The sequence below is a fragment of the Cricetulus griseus genome, assembly GCF_003668045.3.
Source record: "Cricetulus griseus strain 17A/GY chromosome 1 unlocalized genomic scaffold, alternate assembly CriGri-PICRH-1.0 chr1_0, whole genome shotgun sequence".
Taxonomy (NCBI): domain Eukaryota; kingdom Metazoa; phylum Chordata; class Mammalia; order Rodentia; family Cricetidae; genus Cricetulus; species Cricetulus griseus.
The window spans coordinates 160,720,437-160,743,614 of NW_023276806.1; the positions used below are offsets into that span (position 1 = coordinate 160,720,437).

General features: G+C 38.1%; 1 protein-coding gene across 5 annotated transcripts in view; it reads left to right on the forward strand.

The window, feature by feature from the left end:
* Positions 1-23,178, forward strand: part of Cep83 (centrosomal protein 83) — a 107,844-nt gene that overhangs the window by 34,745 nt on the left and 49,921 nt on the right. For 2 of the 5 annotated variants that reach the window (XM_027392657.2, XM_027392656.2), the window contains exons 2-6: positions 1,540-1,809; positions 2,280-2,430; positions 11,382-11,474; positions 13,771-13,902; positions 21,636-21,887. In XM_027392657.2, coding sequence (XP_027248458.1) covers positions 1,640-1,809; positions 2,280-2,430; positions 11,382-11,474; positions 13,771-13,902; positions 21,636-21,887 — 798 coding nt within the window. In that variant the 5' untranslated portion in view covers positions 1,540-1,639. Of the gene's footprint in view, positions 1-1,539; positions 1,810-2,279; positions 2,431-11,381; positions 11,475-13,770; positions 13,903-21,635; positions 21,888-23,178 lie in introns of those variants that run through there. The other 3 variants (XM_035450692.1, XM_035450693.1, XM_027392658.2) reach the window with 3 other exon arrangements.

A 23,178-nucleotide genomic window follows, 5' to 3' on the forward strand; every position in this document is an offset into this window, starting at 1 on the left:
GTGTCTAAGCTACATTTTATCCATTCATTCATGCATGGGAAAGCATCCTTATTTACTTCCTAATTTTGGCAATTAGGAATAAAGTTGCTATAAAGATGTATATGTAGGGTTTTAAAAAATATATGGACACCTTTGTTTAACTAAATACCAGGATCTGATAGTAAGAGTATGTTTAACTTTGTAAGAAGTAATAAGTGTTTACTTCTGCCTATGTATTATTTAGAAGTGTGCTTAATTTCCATGCATTTTAAAATTTTCCAGCTATCTTTTACTTGTTAACTATTTGTTTGTATTTTGGTTTTTGAGACAGGGTTTCTCTATGTAGTGTGGAACTCTCTCTGTAGTCCAGGCTGGCCTCAATCCCCCCAACCCTGGCAGTGTAGCAGCTGTGTGCAGTGTCTAGAGGTTCTCTATAAGATGTAAGCCAGAATGAGCTGCTTGCAGCCTTCCCCAGGGAGTCCGGAAAGTTGAAATCTCTGAATGTATTGATTTGGTCAGTTGAGCCATGTTTAAAATGAGGAGTAGAGTGAGTGAAAAGTGTCCTTAAAGGAACCCCCCCACACACACATTTCTTTAAAGTATAATTTAATAGGAAACCTAGGCAATCAAATTTCAATTTAAAGGTGTGTGTTTGTGTATATGCATATGTGTAAATATGTAGACATGATAGTAATTTAACACAGATTATCTATTTCAAGCAATGTGGATAATTTAGTGAATGGTTTCTATAAGCCAAAGATCCATCATTGTAATAGAAGAATAGTTTATGATAACCTATAAGGGAAGGAAAAATACATGTATATTTAATGGTCTGGAGAAAGGTTAATGATGTTAAAGGGATAGAACTATTTTAATTAATTTTATTTTTTATACTAAAACATTTTTTCCATCATTTTAAAGTTGTACATGAAATAAGCATTTAGATACTGCAGTAATTAATACTGAATTGGTATTTTGGGGGATAGGCAAAGTGACCTTCTTTGCTGTTCTTAGCATAGTATATAACACACAGGAAACGTTGAGTATTTGTGTGCTAATCGATTTCTCACTTGCATCTGCCTCCCAGGTGCAGTTTGCCTGTGTGTCAGAAGACCTTCCACCACATGACATATATAGATAGACATAATTATTACTGAAGGCCATCATTATGAAGATTGTGACTTTTCTCCTTGCCAAGTTCTATGTAATTTCCCCCCTAATTATTGGAATATATATTTTATATCAAAATCTACTCTTGAAAGTTTCCCACAGTAACTTTGAGAAACAGCTTAATTAGTGAATCAAAGATGAGTTAAAATGGAAAAGTTCATACTTCTGACTTATTAGGGCTAATATTTGAAGATGTGACTTGGTGGTTATAGAGTTTCTTCAGAGAAGTAAAGGAAAAACAGGAACCTATGATTCAGCTTTATTTTTGCATTTGTTTTATGAATAGATAGAAATCTAAAAACTGAAGTTTAAGGAAAGCAATTGATAACAGTTAGGTAAAACCAAAGGATGCTCAAGTTACTTCGTATTAACTATGTGCATTCTCTGCAGGCATGATTTGGTCTCCTGGGATTCTGCCTTAGCAAGAAACAAGTTGGAAATACTCCTGAAGGAAAACTAAACAATACGAAAGCTGCATCTTATTCTTTTCATGGTTGTCCGCTGCCTTACAAATATGGATACATTTCCTAGTGTATTTCCACCTGGTGGAGACAGCAGGCTGAATGCCGAACCTGAGTTCCAAAGTATGTTAATTGATGAAAGGGTACGATGTGAACATCATAAACATAATTATCAGGCTCTGAAAATTGAACATAAAAGGTAAATTACTTAAATTTAGAGATAAAGTATGGGGCTATGAATGTTTGCACTGCAAGATATATGGTACAGTTTTGTTATTTTGTAGTGTATTTAGTTAACACAATAGAAAAAATAAATTATTTTGTTCAAATCTATGGTATTAAGTCTCAATATAGAAAAAATAAATTATTCATTTCAAATCTTGCTATTAAGAGGGTTGTAAATGCAGTATTATTTGAAAATAGCAAGACATACGACATTAAATATATCCAGGTAGATAAATGTGGTTTTTGTTTTTCTTTTTTAAAATAAAATGCTTTCAGAATTTAGTGTTAATAAGGTGAAAATTTGCAAAAAACACAAAATATTACAAGTTTAATGGAATGTCTTATGTCAGTCTTGTTTTTCTGTAGTACTGGTTTACTTTATATAAAGCAGTGAATTTGAAAATAGAACATGCATTTAAAATTGAATTCTTTTTAAAAAATCAGGTTGCAGGAAGAATATGTAAAATCACAAAATGAACTTAAGCGTGTGTCTCATGAAAAGCAAACTAACCAGGAAAAATTCCAACTGCTCCTTGAAGAGTTAAGAGGGGAATTAGTAGAGAAAATTAAAGAGTTGGAAAAAATGAAACTGCAGGTGAGAAAATAGATTTTATATAAAATTAGTCATGCAGTTAGTGGACATAAGTAGTTTTGGTAAATATGTTTCTTTCTATGTTGCTAATAGTTACTTTGCTTTGTCTGCAGTTGATACATAATCCCATCTTTCACATATTCTATACAACCTCTTTAACTGTAGGCCCCAACTGTATATTAAATCATATAAGTAATGCGGGGGTGGGGTGTGGGGGATGGGGGAGAGCGGGTGGGTGGGGGCAGAGGTTGTCATGAAAAAATGGCAACTTCCAAAAATTGATTCTAAATCAAACACTAATGAATCTGAGGTATTTCTGGCAACACTCAGCTTGTTACATTGCATGGCTTTACTACAGTCTTGGTTCTGAACATACAATCTGAGTATTTTTTCTGTGCATACCATCAAGCCATATAACACCAAAAGATCATTGTCTAAAACGCTTTCCCTCATATTTGAGAGTGTTACATGTAATAACCAACAGTGTTTTTACTATATGTACAAAATTTTCTGCTCTCATAGAATTAGTGGATTATAATCTGTTTTTTTACAAAAATTAAGAGGCTTTTATGAGTGGGAGCAATTTTTGTTTATTTTAATTTTGTTTTGTTTTATTATTTTGAGACAGGGTTTCTCTGTGTATCCCTGAATGGGAGCAATATTGAACTTGAGGCACTTAAGATTCTCTTTAGACATTGCCCATTTAATTGGTCCCTTAAGAGTAAAATATAAACGTATGCTTGTTTGTTCTAAGCATATACAAGAATAAGTTTATGGCTGAAGTGGCTATATTGGCATCACATAAAATACAAGGCATCACATAGGTTACAAGACAAAGACTTTATTACTAAAAAGGACCTTTATAGTAAAAAAGGGTCAGTGATGACCTTCATCAAGTAACTATTGTATCTTATCTTTCTTATGTAAATGTAATAAAAGTTTCTACCTAATGTGTTGTTTGTTGTAAGTCCTAATGAGATAGTGCATATTTTTATTAACTACTTAGCACATGGTAGATGCTCATAAATGATGGCATTTTCATTCTGATTGAAGGTAGGAACTTGTTTTCAGTGTGTCTCTAATGCTTAGGCCTAGCAAATAAGTATTTGTTGAATGCATGTCATGAATGAATGGAATAAATATGAAGCTTATCGTTATGTTAATACATTGCTGGAATTCTTTCTCAGGTATCCCTAGAATATTCGTATCTTCAAAGTTGTCTAGTTTCCTTTCATATCTGTTACAGGTTCTGTTGCATGTCTCAAAAAGGTAGGTTGAAGTTCTACTCCAGTATATGATCTTTTTTGAAGTATATGATCTTATTTGAAAATAAGGCTATCGCAGGCATTATTGTTAATGAGGTCATGTTGGAATATGGTGAGATTTTAACCCAGTGTTATTGACATTTTTTATAAGAAAATAGACAAGATGCAAGAGGACATGTGGGGTGATAGAGACTGCTGTGTGGTGATGGAGGCATCTGTACAATAACACACCAGCAGACAGAAAAAGGCACGGAAAGAAAGATCATTGTAGGTTTCAGAGGGCTCCCTCTTATAGAAGACCTGAATTTATGCCTAGCTTCCATGTCCAACTCACAACTGACAGTAACTCCACCTCTACACACTGTGAGCACCGGCACTCACATATACATATTACAAACAAAAACACACACACTTAAACTAAAAAAATACTCAAGAGGAGGAGGGAGGGATTGGATTGATTTAGGTATTTGCTTTAATGGTTGTTTTTAATTTGCACAAATTATGTAAGGAAACCTTAAGTAAATTGAACAATATCTACAAGAAATATTTAAGTGGAGGATGATTTTTAGAAATATACATGTTTTATCTAAGAATAGGAAAGTGCCCGAGTAGCATTGACTGCTCTACTGGCTTTCATAGTATACAAAACACATTTGTGTAAAGAACATTTCTGCATCAGTAGTACACAGGAATAAAAGTGCCTGCCTCCTTCATAGGGTAATTGTAAAGATGAAGTGAGACATTGCAGAGGAAGTATTAGTACTTTAATATACAACACTTAAGTGATCTGGACTTTTAAGCTATTACTACAGGCTAAGTATTCCTTATGTGAAGTGTGTGGAACCAGAAGTATTCAGATAATTGAATTTTTCAACTTTTGGAAAATTTCAGACTTCAGTGATTGAGCACTTCTAAACTGGAAATCTGAAGTCCAAACTACTCCAAAACCTGGAACTTTCTGGGCATTGATAAGGTACAAAAAGCTACAGCATTGGAGTATTTTGAATTTCAGATTTTTTTTATGGGCCTGAATCAAGAGTGTATCTTACTGGTCAGATAATGCCTTTTTAAAAAGCCTTTAAGGGTGAGGAATAGCAATGACGCTTTCTTGATTACTCTGAAGAAGTAAACTTCCATATGAAGATAGCAATGTGACTGTTGTCCTATCAGTATAAGAGCTGAATTCTTCTAATATAACTTGTAAGCTCCGAAAGAACTCCTAGTCCCAGGCGAGATTAATACCTTAGTTGCAGTCACTTGACATTCAATAGAGAACATAAACTTGGAGAGATGGCTCAAAAAATACAAGCAGAGCCTTGAAGCTCCCTAGCCAAAGGTTCTGTGAGAAATTCTGTCTTTTAAAAAAAAAGACAGAAGAGATCAAGGAAGACAGGTGACCTTCTTAAGGAAGACACATGTGCATAAATGTGCAGTTGCACACATATGTGCGTATACCTCACAACAATGTGCCTACCCCTCCCAAATATACGAATACTTAAAAGTAAAACACAGATTGTGCCATTTTTTTTGTTGTCTGTAGTAAAATGTAAAACGGAATTAATTGAAGCAACTCTTAAACAAAAAGATAACAGACTTTTCAAAAAAGTTTCTGCCTTTCCAAATAATAAAAATGCTAAACAGCAGAAATTCATATTGAAACTGTTGTAAAAAGACCAGTTGCAATCACACCTTAACATCTCAGATTGAGCAAAAGAACAAAATAATCATATCAAGAAACTTGTCAAGAGAGTATAGATTTTTTCTTTTTACTCTGACAAGAGGGCCTCTAGGAAGTTTGAAGTATTGTTTCAACCATCTCAGGCAAAGCATAAAGATACAAATAGCATTATATAAAAAGTTTTGCACACATGGGCTTTGTTTATTTGGGTGAAATCCTCAGAAATTCCCACAAGACCCACAAAGATTTTGGGATATATACTTGGAGAAGGTCTGCTGACTTGGACTTAGGAAGTACAAAGTAATAGAGGCTTTTGGATCCATAAAACGTCTACTGGCACAAAGAGGGCGTTAAACCTAATGGGTTGCAGACCTCTGCTCCCTTTCATACAGAAGAAAGGACGGCCTCAGACAAAACCAAGAGCCTTCCAGACGGTGGTGGAGCACACCTTTAAACCCAACACTCTGGAGGTAGAGGCAGGAGGATCTCTATAAGTTCTAGTCCAGTCTGGTCTACAAAATGAGTTCCAGGACAGCCAGAGCTGTTACACAGAGAAACCCTGTCTCAAAAAGCCAAAGCAAACCAAAACTATAAAGAAGAGAGCTGAGCCATGAGCCACAGAGGCCTTGAAACCACATCAGTGAAGACTAGTGTTTGACTACTGGATTTCAGAACGATTAAGGACCAATGACTTTTTTTTATTTGTGTATAACTGCTAACCTATTCCCTTTTCTCTTCGCAATCCATATTTATAATACATATGAACATTTTTTCCTGTTTCCCAAGGACTTTAAAAAGAACTTCTTTTTAATGTGGGTCTGTTGTTGAGATTTATTTTTCAGCCTTTATGTGTCTGATAAAGTTTGTTTTATGAAAGTATTTTCACTGAATGTTGAATTCTCAGTTGACAGTTTCTCCCTCTAATTCCTGCAAGGTTTTTAAAAATCAGTTTTTTATTTGTGTTTCACGTAGAATAACAGTTATTCTTAGAGTTGACTCTTTGGTGCTGTTTCTCCCCTTGGCCAGTTGACTGTTTACTGCTTTGGAACAATTTTGGTTACATACCTTTGCACCATGTTTCTAGTGCTTGGGATTTATAAAGCTTCACAGATCTTGAGCTTTTACTTGTCTTACAGTTTTTAATCAAATAAAATTTGGGGTGTTATATTTCAGTTATTTTTCTCTTTCACCCCTTGAAGATTAAATTATATTTGATGCTAGTTATTTAAAATTCTCTCCTAGCTTACTGAGATTGTGTTAACTTAATTTAGTCTTTTTTCTTTTGTTCTGTGTTTGTTTCAGAGAATTCTCTGGCAGTCATTTCAGTCAAGTTTATTGATGTTTTCTTTTGCACTGACTATTCTAAATTAGTTCCAGGCAGTATCTTCTTAAACTCAAAATTGTAAATATCATCTCCATAATTGTCTTTTATATTTTTCTGATCTCTTTAACATGTTCAGTCTTTTTCTCTAGTTTTTTGAGGTTATGGTAACTTTGTAACAGCTGTTTTAATATCTTTCTCTGTGACTTTAGGGTCTGTTTTAGATTGTTGATTTTTTTTTTCTTACTCAGTATCAGGTGGTGTGTCCTGTGTCTTCTCATGTTTGGAAACTTTTTATTAACTGCTGAACACTAATTTTGTTTTGTTGAGGGTTGGATGTCTTTGTGTCCCTCTCAGTATTTTTAATCTTTGTTCTGGGACACAGTCTTGTCATTGCAAACAGTGCCATGGTTGTTCTAGGTTTTGCTTCTTTTAACATTAGGTTAGAGAATCCTTTAGTATGCTGTTTCTTTCCACTGCTGAGACAAGGCCTACATGATGATCCATGTATTTGTGAAATGAAGTTCTTCATTCATTGGAAATGGGAATTATTCACAGGCAATGTGAACTCATCTCATCTTTTCAGGTGGTTCTTTTCTTGGCTTACGTAGTTTCCTTACAAGCATGTGTCAGTCACACTGAGTGAGTCCCAACCTTTTGCAGATCTCATAGCTCTTTGAATGCTCCTCTGTCAATCTGTTCTGGAATTCTCAGTTATGTTTCCTCAAGACAGGGAGTTTATGTGCCTCTGCTTGTATATACTTTGTGTGCCATGCCCTGGATCACTGCTCACCTTTGTTTTCCATCCTTTGGAAATTTATATTTTGTCTGGTATTTTGAAAGCTATTTAAATTTTTTTCTTGATAATTTGGCCAAGATATCTAGCTTTTATTATATTACTTTGGCTGGAGATTTAAGCCTTTCATTTGTAATTAACTCTTAATTATGGAAATCTCCAACTTGTACAGGAACACAGTGGTGTAATGTATTCTCATGTATTCCGCACCATTATCCTCTTTGGACTATTTGGTTAGCTATTACCTTTCTTTTCCATCTTTTTTTGTTATTCCCTACACTTTAATTTGGGTAAGACCATATTATTTCAGTCTTAATTGATTTTGTTTGCCTACTTTATTATTACTTGTGTCTGATTTATTTTTCACACCAGGATTTGAATTTATTATGGAAGGATGCATGCTTCATTTGAGTCTTTGCAACTTTTAGAATGTTATTTAGGTTCTTTGTATGTTTCACTGTAGCTACTTTTGGGGGTTAGCTAAATAACTGCATGTAAGATACATAAAAAGAAGATGGTATGCAAATCATCATATATTACATAATGTTTTATATTTAGAAGACTTTTATTCAGTAGAATGTATAGTATTTCAAGCAACTGTGGAATATTGAATAAACAAATGAAACTGTACATTATTCATGTTTTCAGAGAAATTCAAACAAATACGAGCTGTATTATTTTCCAGCCAGCATTTGTTCATTTATTGATTTCATGAAACAGGAGTTCAGTAGTTCCTTTATGGTAGGTAGTGATTGAAGGTGTTGGAAAAATAGTGACGGATGTTATCGACAAGGAGTCTGTCCATATGTTACTTTTACATAAGTATTAATCACTCACTGAAGTGAGTGCTCTAAGAGAGTGTGACAGAATAGAGCCAGAGTTAGTTTTGCTGCTCATAATAAACAATTAGCCTTTAAGTTTTTTAAATTAAAAAAAAAACACCTTTTATTGATTCTCTGGATTTCACATTATGTATCCCACTCCCATCATCTCCATGTCCCCTTACTCCACCTTCTGTATGCAACCTCCCTCAAGAACGAAACAAACAATAATAGCATGGAAGCTCTGGTGTGGCCCAGTGCGTCACAGTATACCCTTTAGTCCATACATCTGTACTTGTAAATGCTTCTGCAATGAGTCAGTTGGTCTGGTTTGAGGCCTCTGGCTTCTGCTACACTATTGATACTGGGCCCTCCCTGGGACTTCTCTTGGATATCCTATTGTTACCTTGTGTCACGGAGATCTGGTAACTGTGGATCTGCAGGTCTGGCCCCTTCACATATTCTAGCAGTTCATAGATGAGGTGGATGTTGGGATGGGCCAACTCATAGCCCTGGTTCTGGACCTGGGTAGTAGCTGGGTTGTTCAACCTGCCAGATTTCCCTCCTCTTCACCACATGGGTAAGCTCTCCAGCACTGCCCCAGCTAGCTCACCCAATGCAGCAGACAGCAAGGAGCAGGGCTAGTTCTCCTGCTCTCTCACTATCAGTCTGGCTCACCTACCCTCACACCATCAGGGCCTGCTCTCCCAATTGCTGCAGTTGGTGAGGGGGCAGGGCTAGCTCTTCCATTATCATGTCCCTGTGTCCAGCTCTTCTGCTTGCTGCAGGTAGCAAGAGGGGGGGTCAGGGAGGGGCATATTTCCCTCTTCCATGTCACCACATGGCATACTAGGATGGTGCTGGAGGCCACTGTCCTGCTTTCATGTCCATAGGGCTGGCTCACCTGCTGTTGCTGCCCCCTCCCCTTCAACAGTGTCAGCTTTAGTGGGCTCCCAGGTGAGGTGCAGGGCCTGCTCTCTTGTGTGCTGCAACCAGTCCCACCTGCCACAGGCAGCAAGGGGTGGGGGTAGGGAGGGCATCTTTCTTCACCCGTGCTGCCACAGGGCAGATGGGAGTGCAGGGTCAGCTCTCCTATTCTTCCAGGGCCCAGTTCACCTGCTTTCCTGCTAGGAGGGTCAGCTCTGATGTGTTGCCTGGATGAGGTGCAGGGCCTGCTCTCTTGGGTACTGCCTCTGGTGAAGGGCAGTGCCAGTTCTCCCACTCTTATGACCTCAGGGCCAGCTCTCCCACCTGCCATAGGTGGCAAGGGCTGGGAGAGGAGAGATGTCATCTCCACCATATGACAGAGGAGGGGTAGGGCCAGATCTCTGATGTTAGTTCACGGGGCTGGATCACCTGTTCCCCCATCAACAGGGTCAACTCTACTCTGCTGCCCAGGCCAGGTGCATGGCCCACTCTTCCAAGTGCTGAAGCTGGTGAGGGGCAGGATGAGGTCTCCCACTCTTGTGAACCAGAGACTAGCTTTTCTCTCCTGTAGTGGGTGTCTAGGATCTCTCCCTCACTATGTCACCATCACTGTGTGACAGACAGTGGCAGCAGTGCTGTAGCTCTCCCATTCTCATGCCTTCAGGGCTGGCTCACCTGCACCCCACCAACAGAGTCAGCCCCATTGTGTTGCTCAGGTGAGGTACAGAACTCACTTTCCCAAGTGCTCCAGCCACTGAGGTGCAGGACCAACTCTATGCAACCCAATTTTTTCAGACTTTGATAGTAACAGGAACCTAGGACTTCAATATAGACCATGGCTGCAGCAGGGCTACGGACCCAGGCATGGCCCCTGGTGGCAGCCCAGGCCCAGATGACACCATGGGTGCTAGCACAGGGCACTCAGATCTGTATGGCCCAGCAGAGGCCCAGTCCTTGGATACCAGAATGGTCCTAGGTGGCAGCCCAGGTCTCTGACACCCACATGGCCCCTAGTGGTGACACATTCATCCTTACAGACTCTTAGCTGCATATAGACCATTGACCCAGACATGGTATTGGATAGCAGCCCATGTCCAGATGTCACCATGGCCTTGGTTGGCTATACAGGTCACCCAGACTGGCATGAACCCAGAGGCAGCATGGCCCTCTAACACCCTCCTGATCCTAGGTGTTGACCCAGACCTCAGGCACTGGTATAGCCTTCCATGGCAGCAGGAACCTTGAACATCAACACAGACCTGGCTGCAGCCTGGGCCTGCATTATTTTCCCTTCTTATTGGAAGTAAGTCTGAAGAATTTTCTCTGGTGTAACAAATTACTACACCTTTCTTTTAATTTTAGGAAATAGACTATCAGTCGTTATATCTAACACAATAGTCGAAGCTGACAAATTAATTCTTAACAATCATAAAAATTATTAGTGATTTTTCTTTTTTGAGATGGTTTCCTTGTGTAGCTCTGGCTGTCCTGGAACTAACTCTGTAGAGCAGACTGGCCTCGAACTTAGAGATCCGAATTTCAAGATCCACCTGCCTCTGTTGGGATGCATGTGTCACTATTGCCTGGTATAAAAACTATCAGTGATTTTTTTTTTACTGGATACCAAGATTGAGATTTTTAAAGTATTGTTTCAGGAACTGGTTGCATTTATTTTTTTTCTCTTTTACTCACTTTGTGTCTGTGTGTTGAATGCATGTGTATATGCATGTTTTTACATACCTATGGAAACGTGTGTGAGAGCATGTATATGCAAATGCATGTGGAAGCCTGAGGTTGTTGTTGAGAATCATCCTCAATTTTCTTCTCCCTTATTCATTGAGAGGAGATCTAGGTTAAACCCAGTGTTAGCCAAGAAAGGCTGGTCTTGCTAGTCAGCTTGCTCTGGGGATCTTGTCTCCACCTTCTGAGTCTGGAATTATAGGTAGGCTGCTACACCCAGCTTGTGTGGCAGGTGCTTTAACTGCTAAGCTAGTCCCCCATCCCTGATAAGTCATATTTAATGATTATACAAATTAACCACAGTGTAAAAATGTCTATAATTAGTACTTGTCAAAGAAGAGACTTTGAAATAGAGAGACTTCTGCATTTTTGTATTTATAGATGTTTGTATTGCTTTATGTATTAGGTATTAACACCACAAAAATTGGAATTGGTAAAAGCCCAAATACAACAAGAATTAGAAGCTCCAATGCGAGAGCGTTTCCGGACACTTGATGAAGTAAGTAATTAAGAAGAAGAATAACTGCATTCATCTTCATGCCTCTGTGAAAAGTATCCTTCATTTACCCAAATCCTCTGCATGGCAGTTCCTACTGTGGTCTCTGAGGTCTGATAGGAACTCCTTTATCTCTTGGTTCTTTTTTCCTCCTCTAGGTTGGTCTCCTGATTTTTGTTTGTCATTCAAGAAATGGTGTGATTCAAGAATCTTTGCGTTAGTGCCTTGAATATAAGATCTCTTTTGGCTGACTCCTTAATCTCTTGCAAATCTGCCCAAAATGTTACTGCTTCACGAAGCCTACTTTGACTGCTTCCCATCCCATTTTCCTGCTTAATACTGCAGCCTGCTTTCCTGCCACTACCTACCTAAACTTTTGGAGTTTACTTACCTCTCTATTTTAGTTTAGTACCTGTTAACTAATTTGCTAATATGCTAATTTCCTTACTGTGGCTTTTGTTTTAGTGCTTCCGGAATGGAAAAACACAATAGAATGTTTTAACAGTTCCTTTCCTTTGCATGTTCACAAGTTCCTAAGACTGGTTCCCAACATACAGTAGGTGAAATGATACTTGCCAACTGAAAGAAAGGATGCATTTCATGTAGAAGAGCAATTTGTTGCTCTTCCTGTTGCTTTAACACCCTGACAGAGGCTACTTTGGGAAGGAGCAGTTTAATTGGGCTTACAGTTTGAGGGTACAGTCCATGATGGCAGTGAGGCATGATAGGATCATGAGGCAGCTGGCCATATTGAATCCTCAGCCAGGGAAGCAGAGGCTGATGCATGCTTGTGCTTAGATCTTTTCTCCTTTCTATTCAGTTCAGAACCCCAGCACATTGAGTGGTACCACCCTCACAGAGGGGTCTTCCCACCTCAGTTAACCTGCACTGGCTTACCCCTCACAGGTGTTCACAGAGACTAACCTGATCTAGATGGTCCTTCAGAAGTGTGCTTGAAGGCTTTGCTCCTAGAAGGCTCTACATCCTGACAAGGATAATCAGTGCTAATATCACACAGCCTCAAAAAGAAAACTGCTCATTATTTTTACTTTGGGGTTGAGACCAGATTTCTGACAGGAAAAAACTGCAGAGAAGTGAATTAGGTACTGGCCCAGACATTTTATGTGCTAACTTTTGAAAAAGATATATTAGGTCTTACACATCTAATGGTTACTGTTCCCTTCGAAAGAAATGGAGCCCTTTGGGAGATTGGAGTAGTCTAAAATACTGGTATTGCACAGGACTCTTCCATAGCTGACTGCTCTGTTGCCTAAGTTCCCTGTTGAGTAGTCAGAGTGCCAGGAGCTTTGATAGGTTGTTAGGTGGCACGATCCGAACACTTTAGGTGTTTCTGCTAATCAGGAGAGGTGGAAAGTTGTATTCTTCAGACTAGTATATTTGAATTGAACTGTTGGAATATTTGATTAAACTCTAAGTTAGTATACTAAGTATTCAAACAACCTTTTTTCTACTTTGAGGTTATCTCCTTTGACTTTTAGAGAGTGATATCTTTTTTGTTTTTTTGTTTGTTTGTTTGTTTGTTTGTTGTTTCTGTGGCTTTGGAGGCTGTCCTGGAACTAGCTCTTGTAGACTAGGGTGGTCTCGAACTCACAGAGATCTGTCTGCTTCTGCCTCCCGAGTGCTGGGATTAAAGGGGTGCGCCACCATCGCCCGGCGAGAGTGATATCTTATAATTTGTTATACTTGCTAAAATGTAGCTGTATTTTCAAAGACATGCCAATCTTAACTAAGATTTAAGTCCTGAGGTGGTGACTTTTGTAATGTTATACATTTGTTATCACAATGAGAATCAGTGAAGACAAAGCATTTCTTAAATGGTAATTCATTTTGTTGGTACATTTCAAGGAGGATACTACTGTTTCGTTTTTCGTTTTCCTTTTTCATGGGTAAAGTGTATGTGTGTGCCCTTGCAAGTGGGTGTGTGGGTACATGTTGAAGTGCATGTGTGGAGACCAAAGTTGATGGCAGGAACCTTTGAGTATTACTCTTCACCTTATTCACAAACTCAAAGTTTGCTGATCAGCTAGTCAAGCTACTGTGCTCCCAGTTACTAGTAGGCCATCAGGTCCACCAGGCATTTACATTGGTTCTGGGCATCAGTACTCTTAAGCAGGAAGCATCCCAACTGTTGAGCCAACTCCCTTGCTCTTACATTTCTGTTAAGCTTATCTTTTCCTTTCAGAATGGCTGTTAATATAACCAAAAATTATACTGTACAGTGATTTTTGGAGAGGGCACAAATAAATTTGTCATGCATTTCAATCTCTTTGTAATTTAGGAAGTGGAAAGGTATAGAGCTGAATATAATAAGCTCCGCTATGAGCATACATTTCTCAAGTCAGAATTTGAGCACCAGAAAGAAGAGTTTATTCGTATTTCAGAAGAAGAAAAAATGAAATATGAATTAGAGGTAAGTAGTTATACTGTTTTATCAGGGATTGTTGTAGTGGATACAATTTTATGATTATCTATTTTTATAAGTCCCAAGAGTTGATTGTGTTATTATGTTTTATTTTATTTTATTTTTTTCAGCAATTTCTTGTGATTGTTTTCCTTTGGCTGTTTATTTCATTTTGCCATAGCCATAGTCATGGAGAGAGAATTTTCTCTGTAAATATTACTTATGTGATTTCTTTTTTAGTACTGCTCTCTATTTAGGGCCAACTCCCCCCACTCCCCAACCCCCCCCCTTTTTTTTTCAATATAGGGTTTCTCTGTATTGCTTTAGAAGTTGTCCTGGAACTTACTCTGTAGACCAGGCTGGCCTCGAACTCACAGAGATCCAACTGCCTCTGCCTCCCGAGTGCTGGGATTAAAGGTGTGTGCCACCAACGCTCGGCAGGACCAAACACTTTCTAGGTAGCTCTTGTTTAAGCATTTGTACCTTGTTGATGTCACTATAAACCATCACCCTCAAATTTTATTTTGGACACCCATAACTGCAACATTCCCTACATCATGTACTCTTATTTCATCTCTATTGCCTTAGACAGCCATTTTAGTCACTTTGCAGTTTGTCTTCTATTTTTGCTAAAACTATTTTTTCCTCTGTCTTACTCTAATGATTTTTGTGATAGAAGGAACAAGTAGCAATTTTATTCTAATGTTTATAAAACTAGGCTGATATTTGTAACAGTGTTCTATACATGTTATTTATGCTATTGTGTTTATTTGGAATTAAAGTATTCTTACCTCCCTTTACCAGTTACCAAATATCTAGTGTTTTAGGCTTCTAAAAAAGCTAAGACCACAATATTTGGCTTAGACTGCTTTATTCTTAACAGTGGCAGTTTCTTGATTGTTCCATAAATAAGAAACTATCTAAACTCTTGATCGTTTTAAGTTCTTTAGCATACATAATAGTCCTTGAACATTATGGATACTTAAAATGAGTTTTTGCACTTAACTGTTTGTTTCTTCTCACAGTTTTAAATGCTTTATTTAGGTATAATTTCATTTTCATTTAATAGTAAGATGACTTACTCATTTGAAATTAGGAAGCTGGGGCACAAAATAACAAATAGTCAGAAATTTCACAAAGCTATCAACTAGCTCAATAATAGAAGTAGATACCCTAACTTTCAAATCTCTTCTCACATATTAGAGTTTTAAGTTTGGAATGATTGATGATTTGAGGTTATCACTCTGATTAGTGGCCACCTCTCTTAGTTAGGGTCTCAGATTGCTGTGAAGAGACATCGTGACCATGACAGCTCTTATAAAGGAAACATTTAATTGGGGGTGGCCGCTTACAGTTTCGGAGGTTTAGCCCATTGTCATCATGACAGGGAGCATGGCAACATGCAGGCAGACGTAGTGCTGGAGAAGTAGCTGAGTATACAAATCTTTCAGGCAACAGGAAGTTGACTGAGACACTGGATGGTATCCTGACCCTAGGAAGCCTGAAAGCCTGTCCCCATAATGACACACTTCTTTCAACAAGGTCATACCCACTTTAACAAAGCCACATCTCCTGATAGTGCCACTCTATGAGGCTATGGGGTCCAGTAACATTCAAACTACCGCACCACCCAACAGCTTCAGTTAAAAATAAGAGTTCAGCTGATGGATACTATTTGTGATTGTGAAAGGCTTCATTCAGATCTGTAAGTATGACAGATTTTATGACCTGTGAACATTCTGTTGTGGAAAATAGGAATGATAAGGATTTCTAATTTCCAGTGTAATATGAAGAATCAGTATGTTGAGAGCAACTGCTGAGGTTCTTTATAGTGGTGCTTTAGTTTAGACTTTGCTTCTGAAATTAGCTGATGTGTTTATTTGGTGGTGATTGTATGTATTCTTCAGGCTCTTGATTTTCTTGGCTTTATTTTTTAATTTTGATGAAAAGAAATGCTATTACTAATATATCAGATATTATCACTAATGTAAAAATATATTACTATATTATAGCATAGTAATATATTAATGTAACATTTTATTAATATAACAATACATTATTCCTACAATATAATAATATATGTATAGTATAACAATATGCTAATGTTATTACTAGTATATAAAATGTTATTGCTAATATATTTTCCTCTCATGAAAGACCAGATTGTGCGAGGCCATGACAGTGAGCTTGAAGGACAGAATATAAAAGTACACTAGTATTTTACACGGTAGCTCCTGCGTTTTTAGTTATTACTATTTAGTGCCTATGTGTTAGGAAACTTTACAAAGCCAGAAAAGGAATGAAAATGGTCCAGGGAAAACAGTACCCAGAGTTCACATGGAACTGGTCAGACTTTGTCTTTACACCAGCCAACCAGGATGGAAAATCCTTAATACATGATGAATTAAGTTCTCTTAGACTAAATGTTCTTCTGGTTCTAACAAGTACACAGTGAGACTTGAAAGATTAAATGATTGACTGTCATAACTCTATCCCAAAGATCCAAGAATATAAAGGAAATCAAAGAACCCAGCACTAAAAAAATATTTTCAGGATCTAGCATACAGTGGAAAACAACTGGCAGCTAACGAGTGGTTTTACATTTAAGAAAGAACTTATGCCAGTTCTCGATAATATTTGCCAGAAAGTAGTAGGGATTCTTTCTAAATCATTCTATAGGACTAGCTTTCTTAATACCAGAGATAGCTCCTCTGAGTAGTAAAGCACTCCTGTACCATGGGTAATGGAGTAGTGAGATGCTGTGCCCTTACCTGCTTATGTTTCCTCAGAGGAGGGATAGTAAAGTACAAGCTTTACCATCATTCATGATAGTGAGGTGGCTACATTATCTGTCTTAGGGTTTCTATTGCTCTGAAGAGACCCCATGATCATGGCAACTCTTATAAAGGAAAACATTTAACTCAGGTGGTGGCTTATAGTTTCAGAGATTCAGACATTGTTGTGTGTGGGGCGTGGTGGTGTACAGGCAGACATGGTGCTGGAGAGGTAGCTGAGAGTTCTACATCTTGCAGGCAACAGGAAGTGAACTGAGACACTAGGTGTGGCTTGAGTATATATGAAACAGCAGAGCCCCCCCAATGACACATTTCTTCTAACAAGGCCACACCTACTCCAACAAAGCCACACCTCCTAATAGTGCCACTCCCTTTGGGGGCTGTTTTCTTTCAAATCACACACTATTCTTTCCTTCCAACAGTGATTTTATAAGAAGCAAAACAAATTTTAGTTTTGATTCAGAGTCACATAAATTCTTGACTATTTCAAGATTTAATTGAAAATCATTAGTCTCATGTCAAAACCAAGAGAGTTTCAAAACTAAATGTAAGATAGCAATATATACAAACACTGAATTGACAGATATTATACTCTATCATTTTCTGATAATAAAGATTTGGTTAAAAATAACCAACCAGGGCCTGATAACACATGCTTATATTCCTAGCACTCAGGAGACTGAGTCAGGAGTATTAAGAGTTCAGGGTGAGGGGCTGGGCTCAGTGGTTAAGAATATATACTGGTCTTATAGAAAAACCCAAGTTTGGTCCCCAGCAATCTCAGGTGGATCACTACTGCCTGTGACTCCAACTTCAGGGGATCTGACACCTTCCTTTGACCTTTGTGGACAGGCACCTGTACTCAAGTGCACATATCCATACACACACACACACACACACACACACACACACTTAAGAAATAAATTTTTTTTTTTCAAGAGTCCAAGGTGATCCTTGACTGCATAGTTCAAAGCCATCCCAGGCAATGTGGTATGATCTTTTCTCAAGCAAACTAAACAAGAGTTGGAAGGACATTGTATACAGAAGAAGAAAGGCAAGAGTGACAACATTCTTACAAGCCAGAAGGAAGTATAGGAGTAGTTATAAAATACTGAAAAACAAAGCTTAGGCTCTTGGTTCTAGAGTCTGTTTGCTTCACTCTTTCTGTATGCTACACCACAAAAGCAATAAAAAACGAAGATAGATAGAGCAATTAAGTACACTCCCTTTTCCTATGTGTCTCAGGGAATTGAATTGATACTGCTGTCCTTTGTAAAGGAAGCCAGCTAATCTTTATAGCCCCTGATATGATAGGTTTCTGTCCATTTCTTCTACTTCAACTTTTAGGAAAGTAAAATTGGTTAATACCAAGCATTGTCTTACCTGCCAAGCAAGTTTTTATTCTAGAAGAGAATAAAGTAAATGTGAATGTTAATTGTAGTACAGGTAGATTTGGATAGATGTCAAAGAAGAGAAATTAGAGAAAGACCTTTGGTAATTGGAAGGAAGAATTGAGATCAAAACAAATGAAGGACACAAAGGAAAATGACATGTGAATCTGATTAAAAATGGAAGAAAAAGGAAGAGCTGAGGATGTGTCCAAAGTCTGTGCGCAGATGAATGAGCCAGGAGTGTTGTTATGGCAGTGATTGAGTATAATAGGCTCCTCACCTGCAGAGGTTCTCTGCTGAGCTGTACGTATCTTTACTACCTAACATAGTGCTGGATACAAAGCACTTAGTATTTATTGTGCAAATGGATAAATGAGTTTAGTCACTAGAAATCAGTGGTCACCAGTTTGGGTAGGAAGGATTTTTGATAGTGAATTCTAGTTGAAGAATTATAAATATAGAATTTAATCTTGATAGCCATTTGGTAGTTGGCATTGCCTCAACTGTTATTGTAGGTATCATATAGTGCCTCTCAAGTGTTAGTTGTGTGGCCTTATATGTAAAATGGCACTGTAAGAGAATAATCTTACTTTTTATCTTTCTTGAGGGCACCATTTCCTATACCTGTGTTATACTTTGACTCCTGACCTAGATGAAACATCCTACTACTAACAATAGCATATTTACACAGTTTGCAGCTGAGAATGTAGCTTAGTGGTAAAGTGCTCCTTTACCATGTGCACGACCCTGCCTTCAGTCCCCACCACTGCCCAAAACAAAACATTTGTTTGAGTTACTTTATGCAGTTGCTAAACAGTACCTTAAAAATCAGCCAGCCTAAGCCTATCAGTTAAACTGAAGCTGGAATAAAAAGCAATGACTTACCAGGGCTTGATTGCCTTCTTCAACTTGAAGGTAAGGCTCTGTTGTTGAAGACCACATATTTTTGTCATGGGGCTTGAGGAATCAAGCTAGGATTGACCTGGAACGCCCTTCCTTGAAGTCTAACTCCCACAGTACTGGAAGGTGTCATGCAAGCTGCCAAGGAAGAAAAGTTACTAACAGTCCCACCCACCTCTAAAGCCCGTGAACTGCAATAACCACTGGCTGGGTAGGACACCACAACGGGATTAGTGGTACTTCTATTTTGGGGTAAGTCAACAGTTGTTTGATTGAGCTTAAGGCCTATTCAATAGAAGAGAACCTGTGGCTGCTATTGTAAACCCAGCCAAGAACCCATAGAACGATCATGGACCCTAGAGGGGAACCTACTGATATTTTTTAAATTAATGTGACTTTCAACTGTATTAGATACCTTTAGCCCCATAGAAAAGTACATCTCTCATTCTTTGTCAAAAAAACTTCTTTTGAAACAAGTGGAGGATGCTATATGGATCTGCAACTGTTCAGAATGTAAAGGGCATGTGACTGTGTGGTGCATAGCTCTCTTTGGGACATTTACAATATGACCTCTATACCTAAAGGTCACAGAACATCATGGAAAAGGGGGTGGGAAGTTTGTTAAGACAGTGCTATGAGGTAATGTCTTCTAGACAAGTCAGAGGTACTGCATCCATGAACTCTAAACAGTAATGTTGCCTGCAGAAGATTATACCACTCAACATGCCAGTAGATGGGGGAAATTTCCATAAGGCTCCACCCCTAAATGGAGAGCTACAGGCAGTCAGTGGCTGCTGAGGGAGGGAGAATCTGGTTTTTCCAGAGATAGAAACTCTGATAAGTTCTGATTCAGTGGTCAGCCCAAAATACAAGTACATATGGGTGATAGTAACTGGACTCAGAAGGTTTTGTGTGTGTGTGTGTGTGTGTGTGTGTGTGTGTGTGTGTGTGTGTGTGTGTGTGTGTGTACACCTACAATATTTGTAGAAACAATAATTAGAAAAGGTAATGAACTTGAGAGGATGGGGAGCATAGGAGCTAAAGAGGAGATAGGAAGGGTGAAAATGATATAAATATAGTATTCATGTATAAAATTCTTAAAAAGTTAAAATTTAGAAATAATGTGAGTTAATACAAAGTCATATAGTTAGTTGAAGGAAAAAAATGAGGAATGAATGTAGTCCAAGAACAAACCTGCAGGAGAATTATTCTACATAAAATATGGGATGGGTACTAGAACTGAGCTGGCAATTAGTTATATCCTTCCCTGTTTATTTGGTGGGTGTTTTGGCAGGGGGCATGGTGCTGGGAATTAGACCCTGGAGTCTTGTGCATACGGCATGAGTATCACTGAGCCCTTAGTTGGGCATTTGATGTTTACCTTTATGGATGAGTTTTCTGGAAAAAATATGTTTACATACTATACTGGATATTTCCATCTTTATGGCCTGTTAATATCTTTAATCCCTCATGCACAAAAGCAGACTTGGAATCCTTAAATTGTAGGGCTGAAAAAGACCAGAGAGGGCCTTACCTGCCATTTCGAAGAGGAGGAAATACCTTATAGAAGCCTCATAGTTCTTTACTTTATTGAGAGCTCTGCCAACTTTGTTTGTATCCCAGAGCATTTCTTTCATGCCCCTTTGACTTAGATTGAGCCTTGAGTGTTCATTTTGCAGTGGTTCAACTGAATAATAAGTGGTAACACCAACATAGAGAAAGAATAAAAAAATGCCAATGAGGCTGCTTTTGTACCTCGGTGTAGAACACTAAATGTGTCTTGTTCAAGGCCCTTGGGTCAGTCCCTGGCACTACACAGAAGAAGAGGGAATTTAATGTAAAAAAGGAATTAAGAATTAAAAGTAGATGTAGTGATGAGTTATAGAAAATTAGGAAGATCATTAATGGGGGAAGAGGTCTATTCTCAGTGCTTTGTTCCTTAATCCTGAGCTGCAAAGGGGCTTTTGAAATACTCTGGGTGTTAGGAAACTGATTGGAGTCTACTCATTAGGAGGGTGTGGCATCTGGCAATGGGAGCTGTTATTGAAGAAGGAGACTACTTGTATCTTCTTTTTCCTTGGTGATTGTGAATATACCCTGGAATAGCGAACATGACAAAGAAGACCTAGGCTATTCATTACAGTTAGGTGGCTGTCATTAGAATAGGCGGCTGTCACTTTAAAAGTTCATCCATTGCATTTGTATTTATTTACACAGATTTTGTGTGAATTAGTTGCTCTCAAACAGATGATTTGTTAGCCTACACATAGCCAAAGAATTAGCAGTCACGTAAGGAGAAATTTGGGAGTGATCATTTAATTGGCCTTGCATGAATTCTGGCCGTGGGCTTGAGTTTTAAATAATTATTTTATGGTAGTATTTACAATCTTGAATTTTAGTCAGCAACTGATTAAGCCCTGTGCCAGACACTGTGGGGGGAGAGGGAAAATCAGAGCAAGTTCTTGCCCTTAAAATTGAGTCATGCTGACTACAAAGTGAAGAACGTGACATTTGAGATTTTTTTCTTTTTCCTTCATTTCTGAACCTGAGCTTTCATGTTGCGCAATTTTTAATTTTAATTTACTGACTTGTCAAGCATGTTCATGACTGAAAATTCAATAATTTAGAGCTTGTATGCTTCTTTTCAAATTATTAGCTTGCACGGCTGGAGAAGGATAAAGAGGAACTACATAACCAGCTGCTTAGTGTTGATCCCACAAGAGACAGCAAACGAGTGGAGCAACTTGTTCGTGAAAAAACCCTTTTGCTTCAGAAATTGAAAGGTTTAGAGGCTGAAGTAGCAGAATTAAGGGCTGAGAAAGAGAACTCTGGTGCTCATGTAGAAAATGTCCAAAGAATACAGGTGAGGCAGCTGGCCGAGATGCAGGCTGCACTCAGGTCCTTGGAGGTAAGGTTTTAATTGCTTCCCAGTAGAGTATGGCCTAAGTTTTAAAAGTGCACTTGACAAGCCTTTGGTTTTAGAGTAAAAACACATGCTCACTGATCTAAGGCTGACGCATTTGTTAGTCCCAAGTGTACATGTAAAGAAGAAAGGTTTTTGATTCATCAACAGTAGCTATGCTACTACATTTAGGAGGGGATATTCATTGTTTGGGAATCATCATCTAAGTGAAATGACTTAACTCTTAGAATGTCACAGAATAGGATATGCAACATACTCTCTAGATTTTTCAAGACTAAAATCATCTGAAACAGAGAATAACCATAAATTTCTTACACTAGAATTAAAAGTCTTAAAATCAAAAATCCTATTTGAGCAGACATACTACACATAATTTACAACAGATTCTAGCCAAAGTGGTATAAGTTAACTGGCTACTAATACATACAAATCTTTACTGGATTATTTCCTTGAGTTCATTAGAGAAAGAAAAATGTTGGCAGAACCACACTAGGACCTCTGGGAGGTATCACTTGCGAAATTCTTGGCTTCCATTTTACTCAGACATGTATATGCCTCTTGGTGCCTGGGTCTAAGATGGAGCAGAGACTTCACATTTCCATTTATTTTGATCAGAGTTGGTTTTTCTTCCTTTGGGATAGTTAGGCAATGGTTGAGCTGGAAGGAGATTATAGGCACATGGTTTGTAGTATATTCATTTTCAAAATACAAAATGATGGCTCCATTTGGTACATGGAGTGCTTTGGTAAGTTGTGAAGAATAGAAGTTTTTCTAGAGGGGAGGGTGAAGATTTTGTTAGTATTTGTCAAAATTAAACTGGTCAATATCTTTGGACCTTAGACATAAGCTAGTTAACAGTAAGAATGTTTAGGTTGCCACTTTATAGTCCTTAATATCTTTGCTGTTGAATCGTGTATAGTCCCAGTGTGAACTTCTACCAAGGCATCTAGAGTGATTGTTTTCAGGATAAGTTGAATGGTGACAAAGATAGATGGCTCATGTGTGACATTTTTCGGAACAGCCTTATTTAGTTTTTCTCATTTGTCATATAAAATACATGACAACAGATACTTTTTCTCTAGCATTTCTTGGCTGCTGTTGTATGCAAAGAATGTAGTTTTATATTTTAAGAAAATAATTGGTGTTCCCTGAGTTACTTACTGAGTACAGTCCTTATTTAATATAGTAAACATGCATAGAAAAGAGAAAATTGAGGTTTATCTTGTAAATGCAAAAACACCCATTTATCTTGAGTAGAAATGTTGAAAAGCCTATA